The following is a 19,620-nucleotide window of genomic DNA, read 5'->3' on the forward strand; positions in this document are numbered from 1 at the left end:
AGTGGCACACGCAGAGTGACTGAGCAAAGGGCCAAGCATCAGAGGCATCCTGGCCAGCCAACTCCTGCCTTCTCACTGCTGGGAAAGCCAAAAACAATGAGCTGCTTCTTGAACCACACCTCTGACTGTCTCTTGGCTACTGCTGCTACACCAAAAAGAAAAAGAACAGCTTTGGGGACAGCATACAGCCTGTGGGCCATGTGTTGCACAGGCCTGCTCATGTTATTAGTTAGAGATGGGGAAGACCAGAAAATACATGCTTTGATAAGCTGGAAGCCAATACTGCTGATGTAGTACATGAAAGCACACGCAGATTCAAGCAAGAACAGGCACATGAAACAAAACTGTTATGGGAAAATGCAAACCAATGAGGACAGGAGACTATTAATCAATAGGAAACTAGTTAGTAACAACAGAAGAGGCCAACAGGGAACAATGAAAGGTTCGCTAACAGCAAAGGCCTTTGAGGTAGGAGGAGTGGAAGGATGAGGCAAAGCGATATTTTTCAAAGAGGAAAACAAATAAGAATTAGAGCCATGGCCACTTCAAAAATCCTGCCTCTTCCAAACTGTAGCAAGGATTTTTACTCTTTTTCCCCACTGCCAACTGAGCATTGCCATTAAATGCATCTTTACCACTAATCCAACTCTAATGAGATGTTCTAGAGCTCATAAAATATTATTCAGCAAATACAAATGAAATCTCAGAGTCAGAAATATCCATTCTGCAGAAGTGCTGACCGCTGGTCACCTACATTACTTATGATGAAAGACGCACATCCCCTCCCCAATTCATCATGACACAATCCGCTTTTACTTTCATTCCTTTTGCTGCTTACTTAACACCATAGCACTGATGACATACTACACACAAAAACATGATGATTGCAAAACTTGTACATAGCTTTGCTTTAGGCAATTTGGCTCCGTCATCTATGAGTTATGATAACCCCAATAAATACAATCACATACTCTTTTCAACAAAATGCACATGACAAATACGTTCTGGAGATTAATTAGGTACAGTCAAGAAGACTCATCTATTGAATCCCCGATGATTATGTCGGAAGGTAAATAAAGCATGGACTGCAGAAAGATTATCTCATGGTAAAAGAAAAGGAGCATTACTCTGAAGAGACTGACTCTATTACTATCTTTTCTAGATTGAGGCCAGTTAAGCAATTTGAACCAAGCTTTCTACAGGTGGTCATTAACTCTGTGTCTCACCTTCCAGCCATACAGGTTAATTTAAAAAACTCTGGGGACTCTTGTTTGCCAGCACTGGGTGGGGGGGGGTGGGGGGGGGTGGATTGTTTAATTGCCATCCTTTTTATTCCCATGCCTCTATAAAATGCAGACTACTTTCTTCTTTCATAAGGGAAGTATTCCACAGAGTCAAATACAATAATGGTAACCTGTACAGGAAAGCCCACTGCCAACAAACAGTCTTCAAAAGAAAGATGTGAACAGCATACAGGAACCATAAGATTAACATGGCATGGAACCATAAGATTAACACTTAATCAGCTACCAAATGGATGTTCATTATGCATGCACCATGCATCTTGTGTCCTGAATAAGTCCTACTGAAAAAATTATACAATGTTATGAGGAATACAACTTAATATATAACCTTAAGGCTGCATGAGCAACCTAAACTTAACACTTCTTAACATCCCACTGTATCTTACTAGTGTTTTTCTAGTTGTGTGTTCACTTGTATGTTTATGCAATTCCCATTTTTAAAAAACAAGCTGAAAAAGTTTCCTTGTATTGCACCACTGATGCATCTATTTGCGAACTACACAGATCCACCATAGATGACTAAGTAACTCACAGACGGAACTGGTGCTTTCATTCGCAAAAGCCAAACTGAGAGGCTAATGAGGTATTTTACAGAAGAATTCTGATGTTTCATCAATAGTACTACACTAAATTTCCATTATCTTTCCATAGCTTGATTCAAGGACCTAGAGAGAAATAGGCACATGGATTTGTTCTCTCCACCCTACTTTGCTCCAGCTTTGCATTATGCCAACTTGTTTCTTTATCCCAATTTCTGTGCATTTCACTTGTGCAATTCCAGTCTCCATTCTCCAAGTGTCCCACTAATGTCACATCCCAGCTCCAGTCCCTCTGCTCAGTCTTTTGTAGTTCCTTATTCACTTATCTTCAGCTCAGTTTCTCTAAGCCCACAACATGTCTTTTTTCCCTTATACACCTTTCTGCTCCAATGAACACAGATGCAGCTCCCGCTTTCAGTAAACACAGATCCATTTCCCTGCTGCTTCAGTCTGAAGTGGAAGAAAAGGAAATGAAGCAGATCAGCATTCCTGCTCGGAGTTCAGGCAAGGCCTAGATTAGGCCAGAGTTGTAAATGCAAGAATGTACTCAAGCTGGAACATGCCAATGTAGACTATATCTTTGGGAAATTATCTAACATCTAGGAAGTCTCCAGTGGGTCTATATAAACCAGCTTTGCAAAGGTTTAATCAAGTGACAGAATCTGGGCAAATTTTCATAGACAGAGCAAAAGGTATATTCTTGACACAACCAGAAACCTATCAGATCTAAATTCTCCATTCCGAACCATAAAGCATTAATATTATTTAAAGTAAAAGTCACTAAGATTTTTCCCTTGCCTTGTTCTCCAAAGGGCTGACTTACATGGGAAACCTTATTCCAAGTGGCTAAACTTTGTCAGTATGAACTTAATTTAGAAGCTGACACACAATCAAAACAGACAGTGTTATGAGCTTTACCTACACAAACAAAAATTTAAACTACATTATTCAAAAGAAAAAGAAAATCAATATAAGAATGCTTTTTAAACTATAGCTTAATACCTGTATGCACTTTCTCAACACTAATGAAATCCTTCTTCAGCAGTAATTTTCCTTAGCCTCCAATGGGTAAGAGGCACATCAATTTCTTCTCTTTTGTCAAAGAGAAGCACAATGCCTTGGCTGTAATCTCATAGGCATTAGTAAAGTATTTAAAAATCCTATGACTATTCCTGTTAGATGCATGCCTTATTGTCTCTCTAGAAGAAATAGTTCTAATTAAAAATTTGTGTTTAGAAAGACACCAGTGTTGCTGTAGAACACAGTTCAAGGACACAAAACATAATGACTTCGCACTAAAAGGATAAAATGTGATCTCAGTGATACCAAAACTTGTAACTGTACATACTGTAAAGCAATAATCTTCCAAGTACTATTCCAGCTTCAATAGTACACTTTGGGATCAGAGGTTAAAATTTTTCTTTTTAAACCATGCATCACTGAGTAAACATTTCCATAGTTTTGCAGTTCTGTTGAATGAAAAAATCCAGCCTTCTTGAAAACATGCAGTAAAAAAAGAAAAAATAAATAAAAAGGGAACACACCTAATTAATTCCCACCTTTTGCTGAGTTATTTTTCAATCCATAATACAGCCACAATTGAGATCAAAGTAAGCTCACAAGGAGAGTTTCCTTGATATAAAAGAAGAGAGTTGTTGTCAGGACTCAGTGTGAACTGTTGGACTTGTGCTCTCTTTCATTTACCAGAAACTGGTTTGTTAAACCTCTGAGTACAGGGAGAGACCCACCTTCTTTTCAGCTTTTAAAAAGCATAACAGTCTGAGGGAGTTATTATAGTACTTCATGTGTTAATTAAAAAGATACTCATTTAGGTTTAAAATATGACAGCCTTTTGCTGTAAATTTTGCATACTATTACCTACACAATAAATTTCACTTCACAGGAGTTCCTATGCCAACATCTACAGTACACTCTAAATACAAGAAAACATTTCAGAAGATTTAAATGTGAATTCAACATCACCGAATGCCAACAGAGACTGAGTTTACAAATTCTGAATTTTTGGCTTTGTAATTCACAGGTTTGACAGTTCACATTTTGCTTCAGTGACTTTTGATCTTTGAAATGTTTCAAAATCTAATTTTTATATATTTAGGAAAAAGCTATCAAAATTAGCTGTAAGCCTAAAAAGAAATCTAGGAACACAGATAATATATTTGGCAAAGCCCAATGCAACAGCTCAGATAAGTACCAACAAAAATAGACTAATTTTAAAGCAATGATATTGTTTCATTCCTCTTTGCAAGAATTAAGTGAGTAGATACTTTGTCTATCCTAGAAGACAACGCATGTCAGAAGGCCCCATTTTTCCTGCCTGTGGAGCAGTTTACCCTTCTTGGTGGAAGGCCAGTCAAAACTAATGAAACATTATACAATTCATTGCTATTACCTGCATCATGGGATACTTTGTTTCAGCGGGATTTCCAAATCCATTAACGCCAATGAAGCTGGTGCTAAAGTAGGAATCTGTGAGGCTAGCATCAGCTAACCCACCGCCATCTATTCCGGGAACTAAAAGAAAAAAAAAAAAAAGTTTCATAAAAAATTTAGTTCTCCATTCGTTTATTTGCTAGTACATCTCCTAATTACCTTTTTTTTTTTTTTGGCAAAGGGGTACAATGGGAAAAGGTTAGTAACACTGTTTCAAACCCATTTACTCAGCAAAACAACTTAAAAACATTAGTGCACAGAAGGAAAAGGAAACTTCATGAAAGAGGCTGCTAACGGACAGCATATGCAGCATGAAGTTACAGCACAAATGCAGAAAGAGGCCAAAAAGTGAAAAGCATTGACAGACACAATGAGGAGTTTGAACTTTGGAAACAAGAATAACAAGGCAAGTAAATATATTAGAAAGAAAATAAATCAACTAAAAAAAACCTAGAAGACAAACTTATTTTAAGAAAGCCTATATTCCTGCATACTCATCTTGGACATGTATCTATCAAATAGGTTTTTAACTGAATGTACTGGTTCTCTTAAAGGGTAACAGACAGAAAACATACATTTAAAACTACCTCAATTCCTTCTACATAAAGCACAAAAATTTTAAGTTTCCTTAAGAGCATAAGACTATTTTTATTATCTCATACTTCATAAAGTGGCAACAATTTTATGAAATGTGGCCAAAAAACCCTTTTGGACTGAAAGCAAAGTGAGTGCTAGAAGAAGAAATTAATCCCTTGTCTACAAAAAAGTGTCCTGACATACAAGCACAGTACTTTAACCACAAATAAATTAATTCAATACTACGAGACTACAGAGAACAACAAGAAGCAGTCATAATTAGCACATAACAGTCAAACAGGTACTACTTTGATAACAACCCAAAAAAAAAAAACCAAAACGGAGTTTACAATGGTATACAAGCTGCAGTTCAAATTAAGCTTCCACAAAAACACCCACAGCAAATTATAAAGACACTAATCAGTATGGCCAGGCCACTGCAAGCCAACAGGCATGAGTAATTGGTAGCTCCAAGGTAGGAAGGCACACATCCAACTCAGAAGAACATCCTGTACCAAACTATCCGACTTGACCTCCTGAGAGGACTTGCAGCCAGCCAGTGACACCAGGAAACAACTTCCTGATGCTAATCCTCAAAGGAAATAAAATGCAACTCTGTGGCAGAGCTAAAGGAATGCAGATTATAACCCCTCAAATTTCATCAGAACGGGAATTTTCCCTCCAAAAGAGACTGCATAACCTGTTGAGCTATTTCCATGCTGTAGACACAGGAAACAACAAAAAAGTACAGCCAAATGAAATCATGGGAAGAGCTGGAAGAGGAGAATGACTAGCAACACCCGTACTACAGACAAATGGAAACACTGCCCAGCTGCACTCCCTGAGACTGGGGCTACATGAACTGGCCAACCAGGGTAACACCAACACCACAAATAAACCAAATACTCCAGTTGCAATACAGACCAGCTTTGCAAGCGAAAAAGATTCTTAAAGTATTGCTGCCAAATCCAGAACATTATTTGTATGCTCTGCAGGTTTGACGTAGACACCTAAGGAACTTTAACGATACTAATTACTAATGAATTGCAACACGATTATTGGGGTTGTTTTATAAGTTAGCTAAAAGAATAGGAAAATAAAACTCATCCCCACTATCCACACCCTAGATCCTCCTTCATAATTTCAAAGGAGTAGCCACATAGAAACCTCAGAAGTCATCTTGCTACATTCCTGAAACAAGACAAAGTTTTTTGCTTTGCCTTTTAAACATCTGTCCTTCTCTTGCCTTCATTTGGGAAATCTACATTCAAAAGCCTAAGAAAATTATTTTATGGTCGAATTATTGTATCAGAGAAAAAATTAATGTCTGCGGTAATGCCAATTACTGCCTCATCCTATCTGCTACAGTCAGTCCCCAACTCACACTGTGAAGGTTAGTATTTTAACACAACCATTTTCTGGCATCATGAAAAATACTAGCACTTGTTCATACAAGAAAACCAAATTATAGCAAACCCATGCTTAATTATGAATAGTAGTTTCACTCTAGTTCATCCATAAATTATTCAAGGTTTACACTGTGTTTGTTATTTATTTTAAAAATGCATTTCCAATATAGCTTTCTCTGCCTGCATTTCAGCCATTATAAAAAACTGCTGCTGTTTTATGCTATGTCCTGACAGTGAAAGACCAAAAAAAAAACTGTTTAATTTCCAGGAACTACTGTCATTTCAAGGTACGCTATACAATTTCAGCAGTATATCTGCTATTTCATCTTATACTTCTGTCAGAAACTCCAGATTCTACTCATTTTTTAACAAACTAGCAAGCAACACCATCAGCTTTCAAATTCTCCAGCCTCTGTTAAAGAATTAAGAAACAACCAATTCTTTCCACTTCTCCTCACTACGCTGGAGTTGACATAAGGATTCATTTCATGGAGTTGACATACCTTCATTTCTCTGTTGGAGAGATACAGTTAATGCACAAAATTCTTAAAACTGGAAAGAGGCAAGTGAAAGCTTTCAAGCTTCACCACACTCAGCAGCAAGGCATGCAAAAAGACCCCTCTGCCTGAAGAAACCCCAGAGCTGACCACCAGTAACTCAAGACAGCTGGTACACCTGCAGTTACCCAAAGCACTGGAGCCGATGCAGGTAGCCTTGCCAGGGCCCAAAAACAGCGCAAGGTTCTCTGCTCCCACTCTGGCTGAAGCACCCTCAGCGTCAGGCACCTCAAGCTGAAAGCAGGACCAGGCTTTGGGTCGCAACCCCAGAGCCGAGCAAGGCTGAAGACGCTGCTGGAAACCACAAAGTTGATCTTTGACACTGCTCCAACACTGCTGCCTTTTCACTGCTAGTATTTTCTAGGTTAGCCAGTCCAAACCAATTAAAGGTGCTCAAAGCTACAATTTAGGCTTTCTACTGGCACACTGATACCTAACTGGGCACTCCAGATAGCAAAAGCTAGTCCAGAACATTTTCTATCTGTATGAAGACAATCTCTCTACTGAAGTGATGGTTTGGCTATGCCAATCCTTGTGGTTTTACCACAAATTGCTGTACTCCAGTGCTCATTCACCATCGTACCACTGAATTCTACTGGTGTTCCACCTGCTGCACTAACCATAGCCACTTCAGGGTGACTTTCAACTATGAGGGTTTTATTGTCTTCTTCTAAATGGTCTATAAACACCTCTAGCTAAGGGACCAAGACCACAAGAAAACATACTCTGCAGGAACAATCAAAAGCAAACCACCAGAGGTAAGCTCCCCGGAGCAGAGGACAGTTTTCTTGGCAGTAGCTGACATTTAGAACAGAATGCTCCAGAAGTGCTAAGTACAACTATTGCTTTCAAGAGAAAACTCAACACCAGCTTCCTTAAACTAACTTCCCTGTAGTAACAAACATGAAAATTAAAAGACGCAGCTTAACATAGGTAGAAGGAAAACAAGTAATTCCTGCATTTCCTATAGAATGAAACAAGAGTGTTCACTCTACACACCATTCGTGTTCAAAGAAGGGACATTCAGCTGTTACAGTGATGAAAGCTCAGCAAATACCTAAACAGCCAAAGCAGTTTTACTGTATTTGGCACCTGGCCCTCTCCATGAGAAGTAGAAGGCTTTTATCCTCCTTCTGCCAAACATTTGGCAAATCATAAATTCTCACTTGCTTCTGGAAGACCACAGTAGTTCAGAGCATGAAAAAAGTTATTTATCATAAGCAATCCATAGGAGGAGGTCTTCAGAAGTGGGCACACTTCACCGGACAAGCAGTGTGGTATTAAAAAACAAAACAAAAAGAAGTCTAAACTGGAAAAAGGAGATCTTAGTCCTTATATAGTTTTTATTTTGATGTGTATACTAATTTACATCAGACCCTGCATTCAATTTGTCTGTCCAAATCTTTCCTTTACAACAATTGCAAGCGTACACTTTCAAACACTCTGGACACAGTGCTATTAGAATGACAAATAGAAAACTTCCTTACGCTTATGCCTTTTCTCTTTTAAACCATTGATTGTAACTATATGTAAGCAAGTTTACACAATTTTAGGAAAGTCTTGAATTGGCTATTTTTGTCAAAGGACAACAGTATTATCCATGCATTGCAGTTGTATATATTTTCAACAGGCTCTTCCTTGGAGAGAAGTAACAACTTCCTTTTAAAAGTAAAAAGGTTGACTAGGCAGGTCTGAGAAGAAAAGATGGATATGCAAGGGAACAGCTAGAAATCCAGTGGGGGGAAAAAAAAAAAAGCTAACACGTTACGTAAGTACATATGTGAAAACAATAAGAAATTTCTAAATTCCATCAATATTAAAGCCAGAAGTTACATTCCAGCAATTCTGGAAAGAAATTAAATAAAACATCTTGAGAAATTCAGAAGAAGTTTTCTACTTTTTATACACACATTATCTAATAATTTTTGCTTGGTGAGTAACACTGCAGCTTAATGTGACAACTGCAATTAAAAATAAATATCTTCTTATATAATTCTTCTCCCACAGAATTTTAGCAGCGAGTAGGCTTCCCGTCAGATACAGGCAGCAGAGAGGGAAAAAAAAAAAAAAAAAAAAAAAAACAAAAAACAAAAACCATGTAAGTTATTTTTGCCTTACTTATTACAAATACATTTTTTAGGAACAAAGGATCTCATCACAGCTTAAGTGTTTGAGTACTGCTGTGATGAACTCAACACACATGCTTCAACAGAACTGGTGGGTTTCAGCTGGTTTTAGTTTAATGCTTGTCTTTTCTAATACTATCATTATCTGAATACTAACACTAATACCAACAACATCTGAAACATAGCGTTTCTCATATTTTCATTCTAACATTTTACTAAACAGTAAACAAATACTGTAATATCCTATACTGCTTCTTTCATTAACTTAGTATCAGCACTGATCATCTCAGAAACTGTTCTTAATATAAAAAAGGATCCTTTACCATAACGTGATATATTGCCCCACAAATGAGCGGGCTAAAGTAAGATCACAACAGATGTTTGTTGACATAGTTTTCAAAACAACGATTTAAACATTTCTTCTGAGGTAATAAAACACGGATTGAAATAATTCATTTTACTATCACCACTGCTTAAAAAACTGTACTACAATTATTTTTGTGCTGGGAAAAAGAAAATATATATATATATATAGAGAGAGAGAGGTAATCTTGGTATAAACTTCCAGCACAGCAACAGCGCAGGCACTTTTCACCTCAACGCAGCTTGGTAAACTGAAGCACAGGCTCATTGCATACATGTGCATACAAAGGACAAGGTGTTATCTCAGCTAGATACAAAGCAGTAAAAACTACAGTGCCATATCTCCGGTGGAATTTTACACAGAGATAGCTATCCTAATATTGAGACAGGAACAATAAAACTTTTATACAAAGCCTATCTATGGCAAGTCGTTTTAAGATTTCTGTCCTTTTAGTCTCCCAGAAGCACAGAGGTGTCAGAGCAGCTTATGCTTGTCCCACTTTGTTTTATACTGACGTGTTTGTATCAGGAAATGATCATGTGCTTGAGGTGCTAGCCTCACCTGTACACCTCTGTAACAGTTCACAGGCACTATGAATAGTACAATGTGCATCTCACTGTAACTTTCTCTTCACTCCCACTACTGTTGCAACTTGCTAGGGAAAAGTGGATTCTCTTGTGGTTTTGTGCCTCTCGCATTTAATGCAATGTTTTTGAAACATGAACTAGGAATCACTGAACTAGAGACAACAGACAAAGAAGGAGAAATACAAATACACCCCCAGGCACGAGAGGCAAAAGTAAAAGCGCACGCCTGGGTTCAGATGCCGTGACAGAGAGTGCAGTTGGAGGGCAGACAGCACAAATGAACCAAGTTGGCTGAAAAGCAGACAGGAAGCAAAACAGTTTGGGAAATGCTGCCTTATTTACAAACACTCCCACTAGGCGATGAGATATTCATGGGCAAGCAAAGGAAAATAGCAATCTTTACCATGATATTAAATGACTGGGCTGTCTTTTTTTTTTTTAAATTTATCTCACATATCATGCAAGCATCTGATAAAGACTGAAAAAAGCGATAGTTGCCATCCTTTTGCTCTGTAAAAATCTTGGTACAGTCTAGAGCAGCAGGACTCCTCGTTATGGACCAAGTCCAAAAGCACAGTGATAACACAAATTAAAATTGATACTTTTTTCAAAAGAGTCATCAGAACTACTCTGTTATCAGAAACAGCAATTCAAAGTAATGCAATTACTTAATATCATAGCTTCCAGAGTTAACCCTCTTCAAAACTTTTCACAATTCCTCATACATCGCATCAAGTTATTCAATAAACCGCACTAATTTTTTCAAAGCACATGTTTAAGCTTCTATTTTTAATAGCCTCTCTGTACCTACAACTTTTTAATATATAAATAGTTGTACAGAATGTGTGCAGATAATCTAAACAAAATGTTAGGACATTTTTCACAGCAGTGGGAGAGAACGCATAAAAGAAAGGAAAGGTCTTCCTGCCAGTTGCATCAGCATTAGATCAACTGAAGTTGAGGGAACCTACCCACAGACTACGGGAACTGCATATCACATAACCAAGCTGACAACAACTTGTACAATACGTGTCTCTACTCTCACTTTTGTATATCTGTACATTGTTTCTAAATCTCTAGTCTCAAATTAAGGGGAAAAAAAAAAAAAAAGTCAGGAATAAAAGTTGTTAGGAAGCAAACTAAAAAAATACAAATACATTCTAAGCGTGAAGTATCTTTGAATATCAAACAAAACAATCACATAATCAGAACTTTTTTAACTCCTGAAAGACTCATGGAATGAACACACACAGGCACACACACAGAGCATGATCTATTCCAACTCATCTCCAATAAACAGTAATTCACCACATCATTTTTTTCTGGCAATGTAATACATTACATCTTTACTAGAAAGCAACAGATCAGGAAAATACCAGCTTACTATCTAAATCCCTCCACTGACCCCCTTTCCATCAGCTGCCTCATGACCAAGATTATTTTTTCTGCTTTTGAGGTTCTACAGAAGTGCTTCTGCCTGTGTTTATCACCCCACCCTCACTTACCATTTGTCCACTTTTCCCGCAGCAGTCTAAATTTGCTTCTAGGTGGTTCCTTACACATGGAACTCTTTCTGAGCTGGTCCCCAAGGTCACTATTCTCTGGGCATTCAAATCCTTCCTGAAGGCCCACTCCTACAGTGATACCTACAAAAAATCAGTTATCTAATACCTGCTAGAGAAAAACTAAATGGGGATGCTCTGTATCTTAAAAAACATTATCAAAACTTCAAATTATTAAGATAAAACATAATTACATTATATGAGCAAACTCTCTATCCCACACACACACTCCTTTTCATCTTTGCCTTTGAAGCAGAAAAACAATTACAACAGTAATAGTGCTTTCTTTACATTTTTCAATACCCAACACAGTGTGGTACCCTACCAGAAACAAATAATTACCAGCACTCCTCAGGTATCTGCAATTCCTGTGGAATACCTGGACTTTGAATGATTTCCCATACAATAAGGAAAACCCACAAAGTATATAAACAGATACAATAAGTTTCAAAGCCCATTAATAGCATGGGGGTTTTTGAAAGTTTCATAAGCTAAAACTGCCCCTTCCAAGTCCCATATAACTTTGCAGATTGACAAATTTTTCCTTCCCTCCTTTTTTTGCATTAGCTCCCCCCAATAATTTTTCTCCCCATTTCATTTCCACATGAAACACATAAAAGCAGAAAGAAAATCCATGTCTATAATTTCCTGATTTCTGCAGTTGACATATGAGACAAAAAGCGATTAAGTGAAATCAGTAATTTTCATTTTCTGCCATGCATCTCTAACTGGTTATTGTTTTTAGTCGTCAATTCTCAATTGTCTCTAACCATCTCCAAATGTCCCAAACGTCTCTTCGATTCTCAGAATTGTCTCCCCATTCCTTAAAAATATTCAGAGCAAAATGAGACGAAAATTGTATCATCTATCAACTTCTGGAACAGGCATCAGGACAACTAAAAGGGAAAACATCTCTCTAAAAAGAAAACCGAGATATACAACAACTAATATGGTATCACTTGCAAAAAGTACAAAGAGGTTTGGAAAAGGAATTCTCAGCCATACACCTTTACTATAATACCTATTTTTCTGCATACAAGCAAAGAAGAAACAAATCCAGGGAAAAGTGACCAGGTTTTGATATACTGCAACTACATTTATATTTAAAAGTTTGAGATAACTGTCTGTTTCTAAATACTTCAAGCTGTAAATACTGAAATGCTACTAAAGATAAGAAAAATCCATATTTAGAATAATCCTGACCATTGTTTCATTGCATTAAGAAGTGTAATCCAACAGATTACCTTTAGTATCTGTTTTGCTGAATAGCTTATCTTTCAATTTTTTCTATATCCACTGCTTCATTTTCTTTAAAAAGGAATGGACTGGTAAAGAATTAAACACCTTTTAAAAAGCATAAAATATACAAATGTATAGGTTTTTTCCAAGCCTAGAGTATTTATGGATTTCACAAAACCTAAGCTGTAATGCTTACAAAGCTAACCACCAAGTGATTGCATACAGAGTTGCTGCAGCGGTGGCCACTAACCACTACGTAACGTGCAGGTGTCACGCTGTGAAAACAGCCACAATGCTTTTATTTGCCGAACCCAATGCAACCCAAGCCTTGATGCTCCTTTCTACCTTCTCACGGACTGGCAACAAAATCTATTCACAGACCAGCTTTCTCAGCAGCCGTGGAGAAACAGAGAGAGGCCGCTTGGGGAAGCATCGTGGGCACTTCAGGAAAACACAGGCTGCATTTCAACTACAGGTTTCCTAGGAGGACTCGGAGAAAGGCTTTCTGGTAGAGAACCTTTTGAAAAGGTCTCAGGAGGTAGAGGGTGAGCACACCTCTGGCCAGGGGACCTGGGCCAGCAGCAGCACCGCTGCCGTGGCCAGCTCCTCGGCCGGCGGCTCCCGGGGCAGCAGCGCCCACCCACTGCCGCTGCCGGGCCCCGAGAGCTCCCTGCTCAGCGCCTCCGGTTTGGTCGGGTTTATAGGAATCGAAGAGAAGCTGAAATAATGAGTGCTATGTACCACATACTTCATGGCAAAAAGCGGAGTGGAACTCAGCAAATGCTTAGAGCTGTACCTCAGCTAGTCCCTATTAATATAAGATATGATGTCGACATGCAAAAAGAGTATTACATTTGCTAAACTACTCAAAAGCTAACAAATACAATTCCAGTTGCCCATGCAACTTTAACTTTTCCAACTTACATACAGACACGATACATTTTAACACCAAATGACACTTCTGTCGAGACCCTCCCTCAGGCAGCATCAAGAAGGGACAGTGCCCCAGGAAGGAGCCAGAAGCATGCAGCACAGCCTATTTGCTTCTTACAGAAGTTGGAAAGCGTCAAAGAGAACTGAAAGTGGACACAAGAGGAGAGTTTTTTCATGCTATTATGCCCCCTACCCATGCTTACCTAGACTATTCCTTAAAATCCTATAAATCAATCATATCTTCCCCCCTAAATGCCAAGCAACAGTGATTTCCCCACCCCTGCTCCTTCCACAGCCTTCTCCGATTAGGTACTGCTGCTCACTGGGCTGACACACGGGACACACATTTATTAGAAAAGCACCACGTACAGGTTTTGGCAGCTAACAAATCTGGGAGAAACTTTGTTCTATTTTTCTCCTTTCCTTTTTTTGTTGGGGTGGGTTTTTTGGGGTTTTTTTTGTTTGTTTTTGGGTGTTTTTTTTTTTTTTGTAACAGAGGCCCCACGTGAAAAGGATTGATTAATTTATTTATTTATTAAACTTTAGACAGGTAATACCAACTACATTTCCTATTTTGTAGGCAGTCAGCTGGCCATCTTAGGCCACACAGGTGAAACCACGCAGAACGCTGAGCACTCACAGCTCCGAGGGAAGAAGTAGGAACCGTGCTTTGAACACATATGCTCCAAATGTCAAGTAGTTTGGGGGTGATGGGCTGCAGGGGTAGCTTCTGAGAGCAGCCAGAGCTCATTGGCATGGTCAGTCTTGTCCCCTAAGAACATAAAAAGCCACACAGCCAGGCCAAAGCCACATTTAGCCACCTCATCCCTGACACCAGACAGCAGCGGTTATATGGACAAAAGCATAAGCATGGGGCAAGGATAAAGCAGGATTTCGCAGTAGGCTCTCAGCCATATGTAGGGGAAGATGAGTCTGATTCAGAAATGATTTTTTCACATTTAATAATCTTGACCAGAACTTTCTTCAAAGAATATCTGATGACTTTTGGAATCCCTGTCAGATGTTAGTATCCAAAACATCTAGGGCACAGAATAGTTTAACCACACGTCGTGCAAGAAACTTCTCCTCATTAGCTCTGAGGAAGTCACTTGCTCAGTCCACTTCATGCCCTCATACTGAAATACTTCTGCACTGGAGTATTTCTTGTATTTTCACTGTTCATCTTCTCCTTTTCACTCAACTTTCCTATCACCTATATTGTGAAAATAAGTCAGTATTGGCAGAGCCTTTGTGATTACTACAGAAAAACCTATAAGTAAATTAATAATCCTGTACTCAAAGCAGGATTAGAGTAACGCGCATGTTAGAATGAGGCACTGACCCACTTTTAACAATAAATAGGACTACACAGTTAATTAGTCAATGAGCATTATCTGCTTTGTGCTCTGAATGAGGCTGGGGTCCAGTGAGGAAGGAGAAAGAGGTGGCGGCATCCACAGCCACGTAACTAAAGATTACCAAATACTTTTGAACTAGGGAAGACAGTCGGTGAGACTGTACAGGGAAGTGATTTTTGGCAATTCCCAATTTCATCATCTTAACCTCAGACCTTTATTATTTAATACAACTTTGTGTATTACGTCCTACATGCATAGAAATAAAACTTTCATTCCATCCATTTGGAAATCATATTGTTAACACCACAGGTCATCAGCAAGGTAAGGATTTTTGACATTAGTTTGTCAGTACCTACACAGATCAGCTTCAGATTTTGAATAACTATTTTCCTTGCTTGTTTCACAAACATATACCACAGCAAGGACACTTAGAAGCGAGATCATGCCCACTCCCTGGCTCTTCAACTTTAAATTCTCTCTCCTTCCTTTCCTCACTCTTTTTTCCTAGGTAGTCTCCTTCCTGTAAGATCTTCTTCTACCAGTCCAAGCTTTTGCCTCCTATAAAATTTCCAGCAAGGTACGTTCCCAGCAGGTAATCAATGATAACACCGGAGTGGGTTTGTCCTTTCTTGGTGCCCTCACTCCTCACAATGGGTGCAACCGCAGAGAGCTCACATGGTTTTAAACCTGACACATTCAACAGAAGACAGTTTTTCAAATAATTTAACTCTTAGCAGTATCAGCCCCTGACTTAGGATTTGGGAAGATTTTGGAACTCTTTCTTACAAGAACAGCCTCAAACCTCTCCTCAAACTTGAATCCCCTAGTTTAACAGATTTTAGTAATTTCCTTCCGCATAAAGAAAAACTGCCTGTCTGTCCAAAAGAAAAATGAACAAAGACTGACTTATTGCTGCTGAATCTCTCCAAGATATTTCTACCTGAAAAAAAAAAAAAAAAAAAAAAAGGCAGGCAAGAAAGACTTCAGCTTGAACAACTGAAGTTTGACATGATCAAATGATGATCAAAATCTGAAAACAGTGTCTTTTAATAGAAAGCATTAAGCAATTTTATAGTATAGGCTCCTCCTGGAAGGGTAGACATGACAGTGTTGTGTTAATGTAAGACACTGACAAGCTATCAACTACAGAGATAATACTGCTCACTGGCACAAGCTCACTGCTCCTGGCAAAATAGCAGTTGCAGGTTCCTGAAACACATATCACTAAAAACCTACATACAGAATGTTCAGCATGGTTGCATCTTAATTTCAGAAAAAATATGGTTGTGACCATTTAGCAGTTGAGTCATTTAATGTAAACAAATACCAGGTTTATGACAGAAATCAATAATGCAACCAAGCTTAATAGACTCATTTAAAGGGGCATGACTTTTCTGAAGGAGCATCTTTTCCTAGCTGCCAAGTGCTGCTTTACCTCCAAAAGGAATGGTTATTAAAATCAGGTTGCTGCAAACACTGTCAAACTACTGGACCGCACATTGGGAAGATGCGTAACCGACCAGTAACAGCAATGCTGCTCTGCATGGCATATACAGGCAACCTGAACTCTCACCATTTGAGAGGGGGCTGCATATGAAGGCTGAATAAGCCTTGGGGCGGGGGGAACAGAAACTATTTCTGCTCACAATAGCAGATGACATAGATACTTATTTTAATTTTTTTTTTTTAATGTAATATTTCAGCTGGAACATTTACAACTTCCAAGAGCTGTAACTCAGCAGAGGTGGTCTGGAGGCGCCCATCCAAGGGTACCACTCGGGGAAGCGCTGTCCCCCTGCCACCACCCCCCTCCCAGCCGGACTTTAGGAAAGGAGGTCCAGGCGACCCGCACCCACCCGAGCGTTAAAGGGACTGACAAGCAGCTGCCCGGGTGCCCCCCAAACTCGGCCGGGGATGAGGAGCCCCATCCCACAACCTGCCCGCTCCGTCCCCATCAGTACCGGCCGGGTCGGTGCCTCAGGGAGGCCAGCACAGCCCCGTCCTGCCCGCCCGGGACCCCCACAGCCCCCCAGGCTGGGGCAAGGCGACGGGGTGGGGAGGCCGAGGGGACCCCCACCGCCACCATAGCTGTTGTTATTTGTTTCCGGTAGCACCACAGCGTGTCGGGGAGCGGGAACAACGCGCCGCCCGCCCCCCTACCGCCGCCGCCCCCCCGCTCCCGCCATCGCCCCCGCCTCACCCCACCCCCGGGCCGCCCCGCCGCACTCACTCGCCAGCCGCGGGCCATCCAGCCCCCCGCCGCCGCCTCCGCCGCCGCCTCCCGCCCCCAGCTCGGCTTTTTTAGGCCCCACCACCGCCGCCGCCGGGCCCGGGCTGGCCCCGTGCGGCGGGTAGCCAGGCCCGGCGGCAGCGGCCGGGGGGATGCCGAGCGGGAGCCCGCCGAGGGAAGCGGCGGGCCCCGGGCCGGCGGGGGCGGCGCCGGGCTCCTCATGCAGGAACTGGCACTCCTCGCCGTAGAAGCAGGTCTTGTCCTTGGCGTAGTAACGGCAGAACTTCAGCTTCACGGCACCGCCGCCGCCGCCGCCACAGCCGCCGGCCCCCGCCCCGCCGGCCGCCGGCCCCGCCACCGGCGGCGGGGGCGGCGGCCCCACCACCGGCGACGGCGACGAGCAGGGCAGGCCGCTGCTGTTCATGGCAACCGCCCCGCCGCCGCCGCCGGGGTCGGCACCATGGGGAAGGAGGGCGGGCGGGAGGGGGCGGGGAGGGGGAAGGGGCGCGGGAACCGCCGTCACCCCGGGCTCCGGCCCCGGCTCCGGAAGGAGGAGGAGGGGGCGACTCGGTGCCTCTTAAAGGGGCCGCGCGGGCCGCGGCGGGGGCGGCGGCGCCTCCTCAGTGGTCCCGGCGCTCGGGGTTGTTTATGCCATTTTCCTCTTCCTGAGCGGCCGGGCGGGCGCGCCTGCGCCGGCGCGGGGCATGATGGGTAGCGCCGCCGGGCCCGGCCCGGTCGAGCAGCCCCGCTCGGGGCTGAGGAGGAGGAGGAGGAAGGAGCCTCTGGCAGCCCCAAACACGGTGTCTGGCTGGGCGAGGGAGGCCGTGGTCCGGCGCGGAGCGGGCTGAACGTCCAGCCGGCTTGGTGGGATGCGGGCGGGCGGGCGTTAAGCGTCCGGCGCGGCGACAGGCAGCCGTTAACGGCCGTCTCGACGGGGCGAACGGCAGGTGCGGGTGACGCCCCCGCCGCCCGGCCCTCCCCGCGGAGGTTGGTGGGGGGGGGGAGGTGTCAGAGCCCGGTGCCGGGGCCGCTCGGTTCCAGTGCTGCCAGACTGGGTCTCTTGCCTCTTCCCCCTCGCGGCGTGGGGAGCTCAGGCCACCGGCGCTCCCAGCAGGCTCTCAACCGATTTTCCCCCCAAAAATGTCAGGTACCTCCTTGCTGCTGGAAAACCCAGGGCAGCCCCTCCACTATTCCCTGCCTGCTGGGTGATAACAGAGCCTGAGGGATTCTCCCTCTCCAGGAGTCGAATCGGCGGGCTCCCCGTTTTTAAGGGAATGTTTGAAGTGTTTTCCCTTGAGCGTGGAGCATTTTATGTGGATTTTCAGTGACTCACTTGCTGAGCTATTCCAGATCTTACTTTATGTTTTTCCTTAACCAAATTGTTGGCATAGCTTGTGGTGCGCTCACTGAAATGATGTATATAGTGGGAAAACCGTCATATGTTAAAAGCACGCTTGACATTATTTTGGTAAGGAAAACATTTACTGTAGAATTAAGATTGCTTTTTGTCTGTCATAGTCTTCTCTCTTACTAAAAGCGAAAAGAAAATCGGGGCCTGCCTCCAAGATGCTTTGACAGTTTGTGCAACAAGAAATTTAAAAAAATAATGAGTGAGCTTTTAAATGTCACTTTGGAACAAATCAAAGTCTTTCTTCCTCAGATAAAGTCTTTAAAGACTTCAAGAAGTAAGCGTGCCTTGAGCTGAAATCTCAAGGTCAACACTTTTGCAGTCGGAAGCATGCCTTCTCCAAGGTTATGAGACAGCTGAGGAAAAAAGGTAGTTGCTCTGCAAAAAAAAACGTTGGACAGAAAACTACAGAAGAGCAAGAATATGAGAATTGGGGCTCAAGTTCTAGCCTGGTATCCCAAGAAAACAAGATTAAGGGTATTATCTCTGGCATTCCCAAACAATTTTCAGGCTTTTGCTTCCTTTCAACTACCTGGTGAAGAGCTCAGTTTCTGTGTTCCTGCAAGTTTAGAAAAGTAGGCAAAAGGGTGGAAATGCCCTGTTGTTTTTTCCATTAAAATCTCCGGGTTGGAGCTTAGGCAAAAACCACAGGAGATTTTGCAGGGAAGCCCTCATAAATGCCTCAACCATCGGAAATGTTTCAGTCTCGACCTATGCCTTCTTAGATAACCACAATCCGTTTAGTTCGTGCATCACAGATGGTCCCAGCTGCTTTAGCTGAGGTGCCCACAGCACTACTTAGCTGTGTGTCAGTCAGCCCCCTGGCATTAGTGTTATGGGAGCACATTGTTTTCTGTCCCTTTACCCTGCTCATCCGTGCCCTGGGAAGATGCCAGCCCAGGGCAGAGGTCTTGGGCAGATTGGGGCCTTTGGGGTGCATGGGCTCATAGAGGGGAAAGGGAGGTGGAAGATGTGTT

General features: G+C 42.1%; 1 protein-coding gene across 1 annotated transcript in view; it reads right to left on the minus strand.

Annotated features, from left to right (window-relative positions):
- Window positions 1–17,659, minus strand: part of PAN3 (poly(A) specific ribonuclease subunit PAN3) — an 86,654-nt gene extending 68,995 nt beyond the window's left edge. Inside the window, exons 1-3 of the mRNA XM_074151014.1 lie at window positions 17,236–17,659; window positions 11,419–11,559; window positions 4,254–4,375 (exon numbers count right to left, since the gene is read on the minus strand). Coding sequence (XP_074007115.1) covers window positions 4,254–4,375; window positions 11,419–11,559; window positions 17,236–17,659 — 687 coding nt within the window. The remainder of the gene's footprint in view (window positions 1–4,253; window positions 4,376–11,418; window positions 11,560–17,235) is intronic.
- Window positions 17,660–19,620: the final 1,961 nt, after the last annotated feature.

This window comes from Numenius arquata, chromosome 1 (genome assembly GCF_964106895.1).
Source record: "Numenius arquata chromosome 1, bNumArq3.hap1.1, whole genome shotgun sequence".
NCBI classification, from domain to species: Eukaryota; Metazoa; Chordata; class Aves; order Charadriiformes; family Scolopacidae; genus Numenius; species Numenius arquata.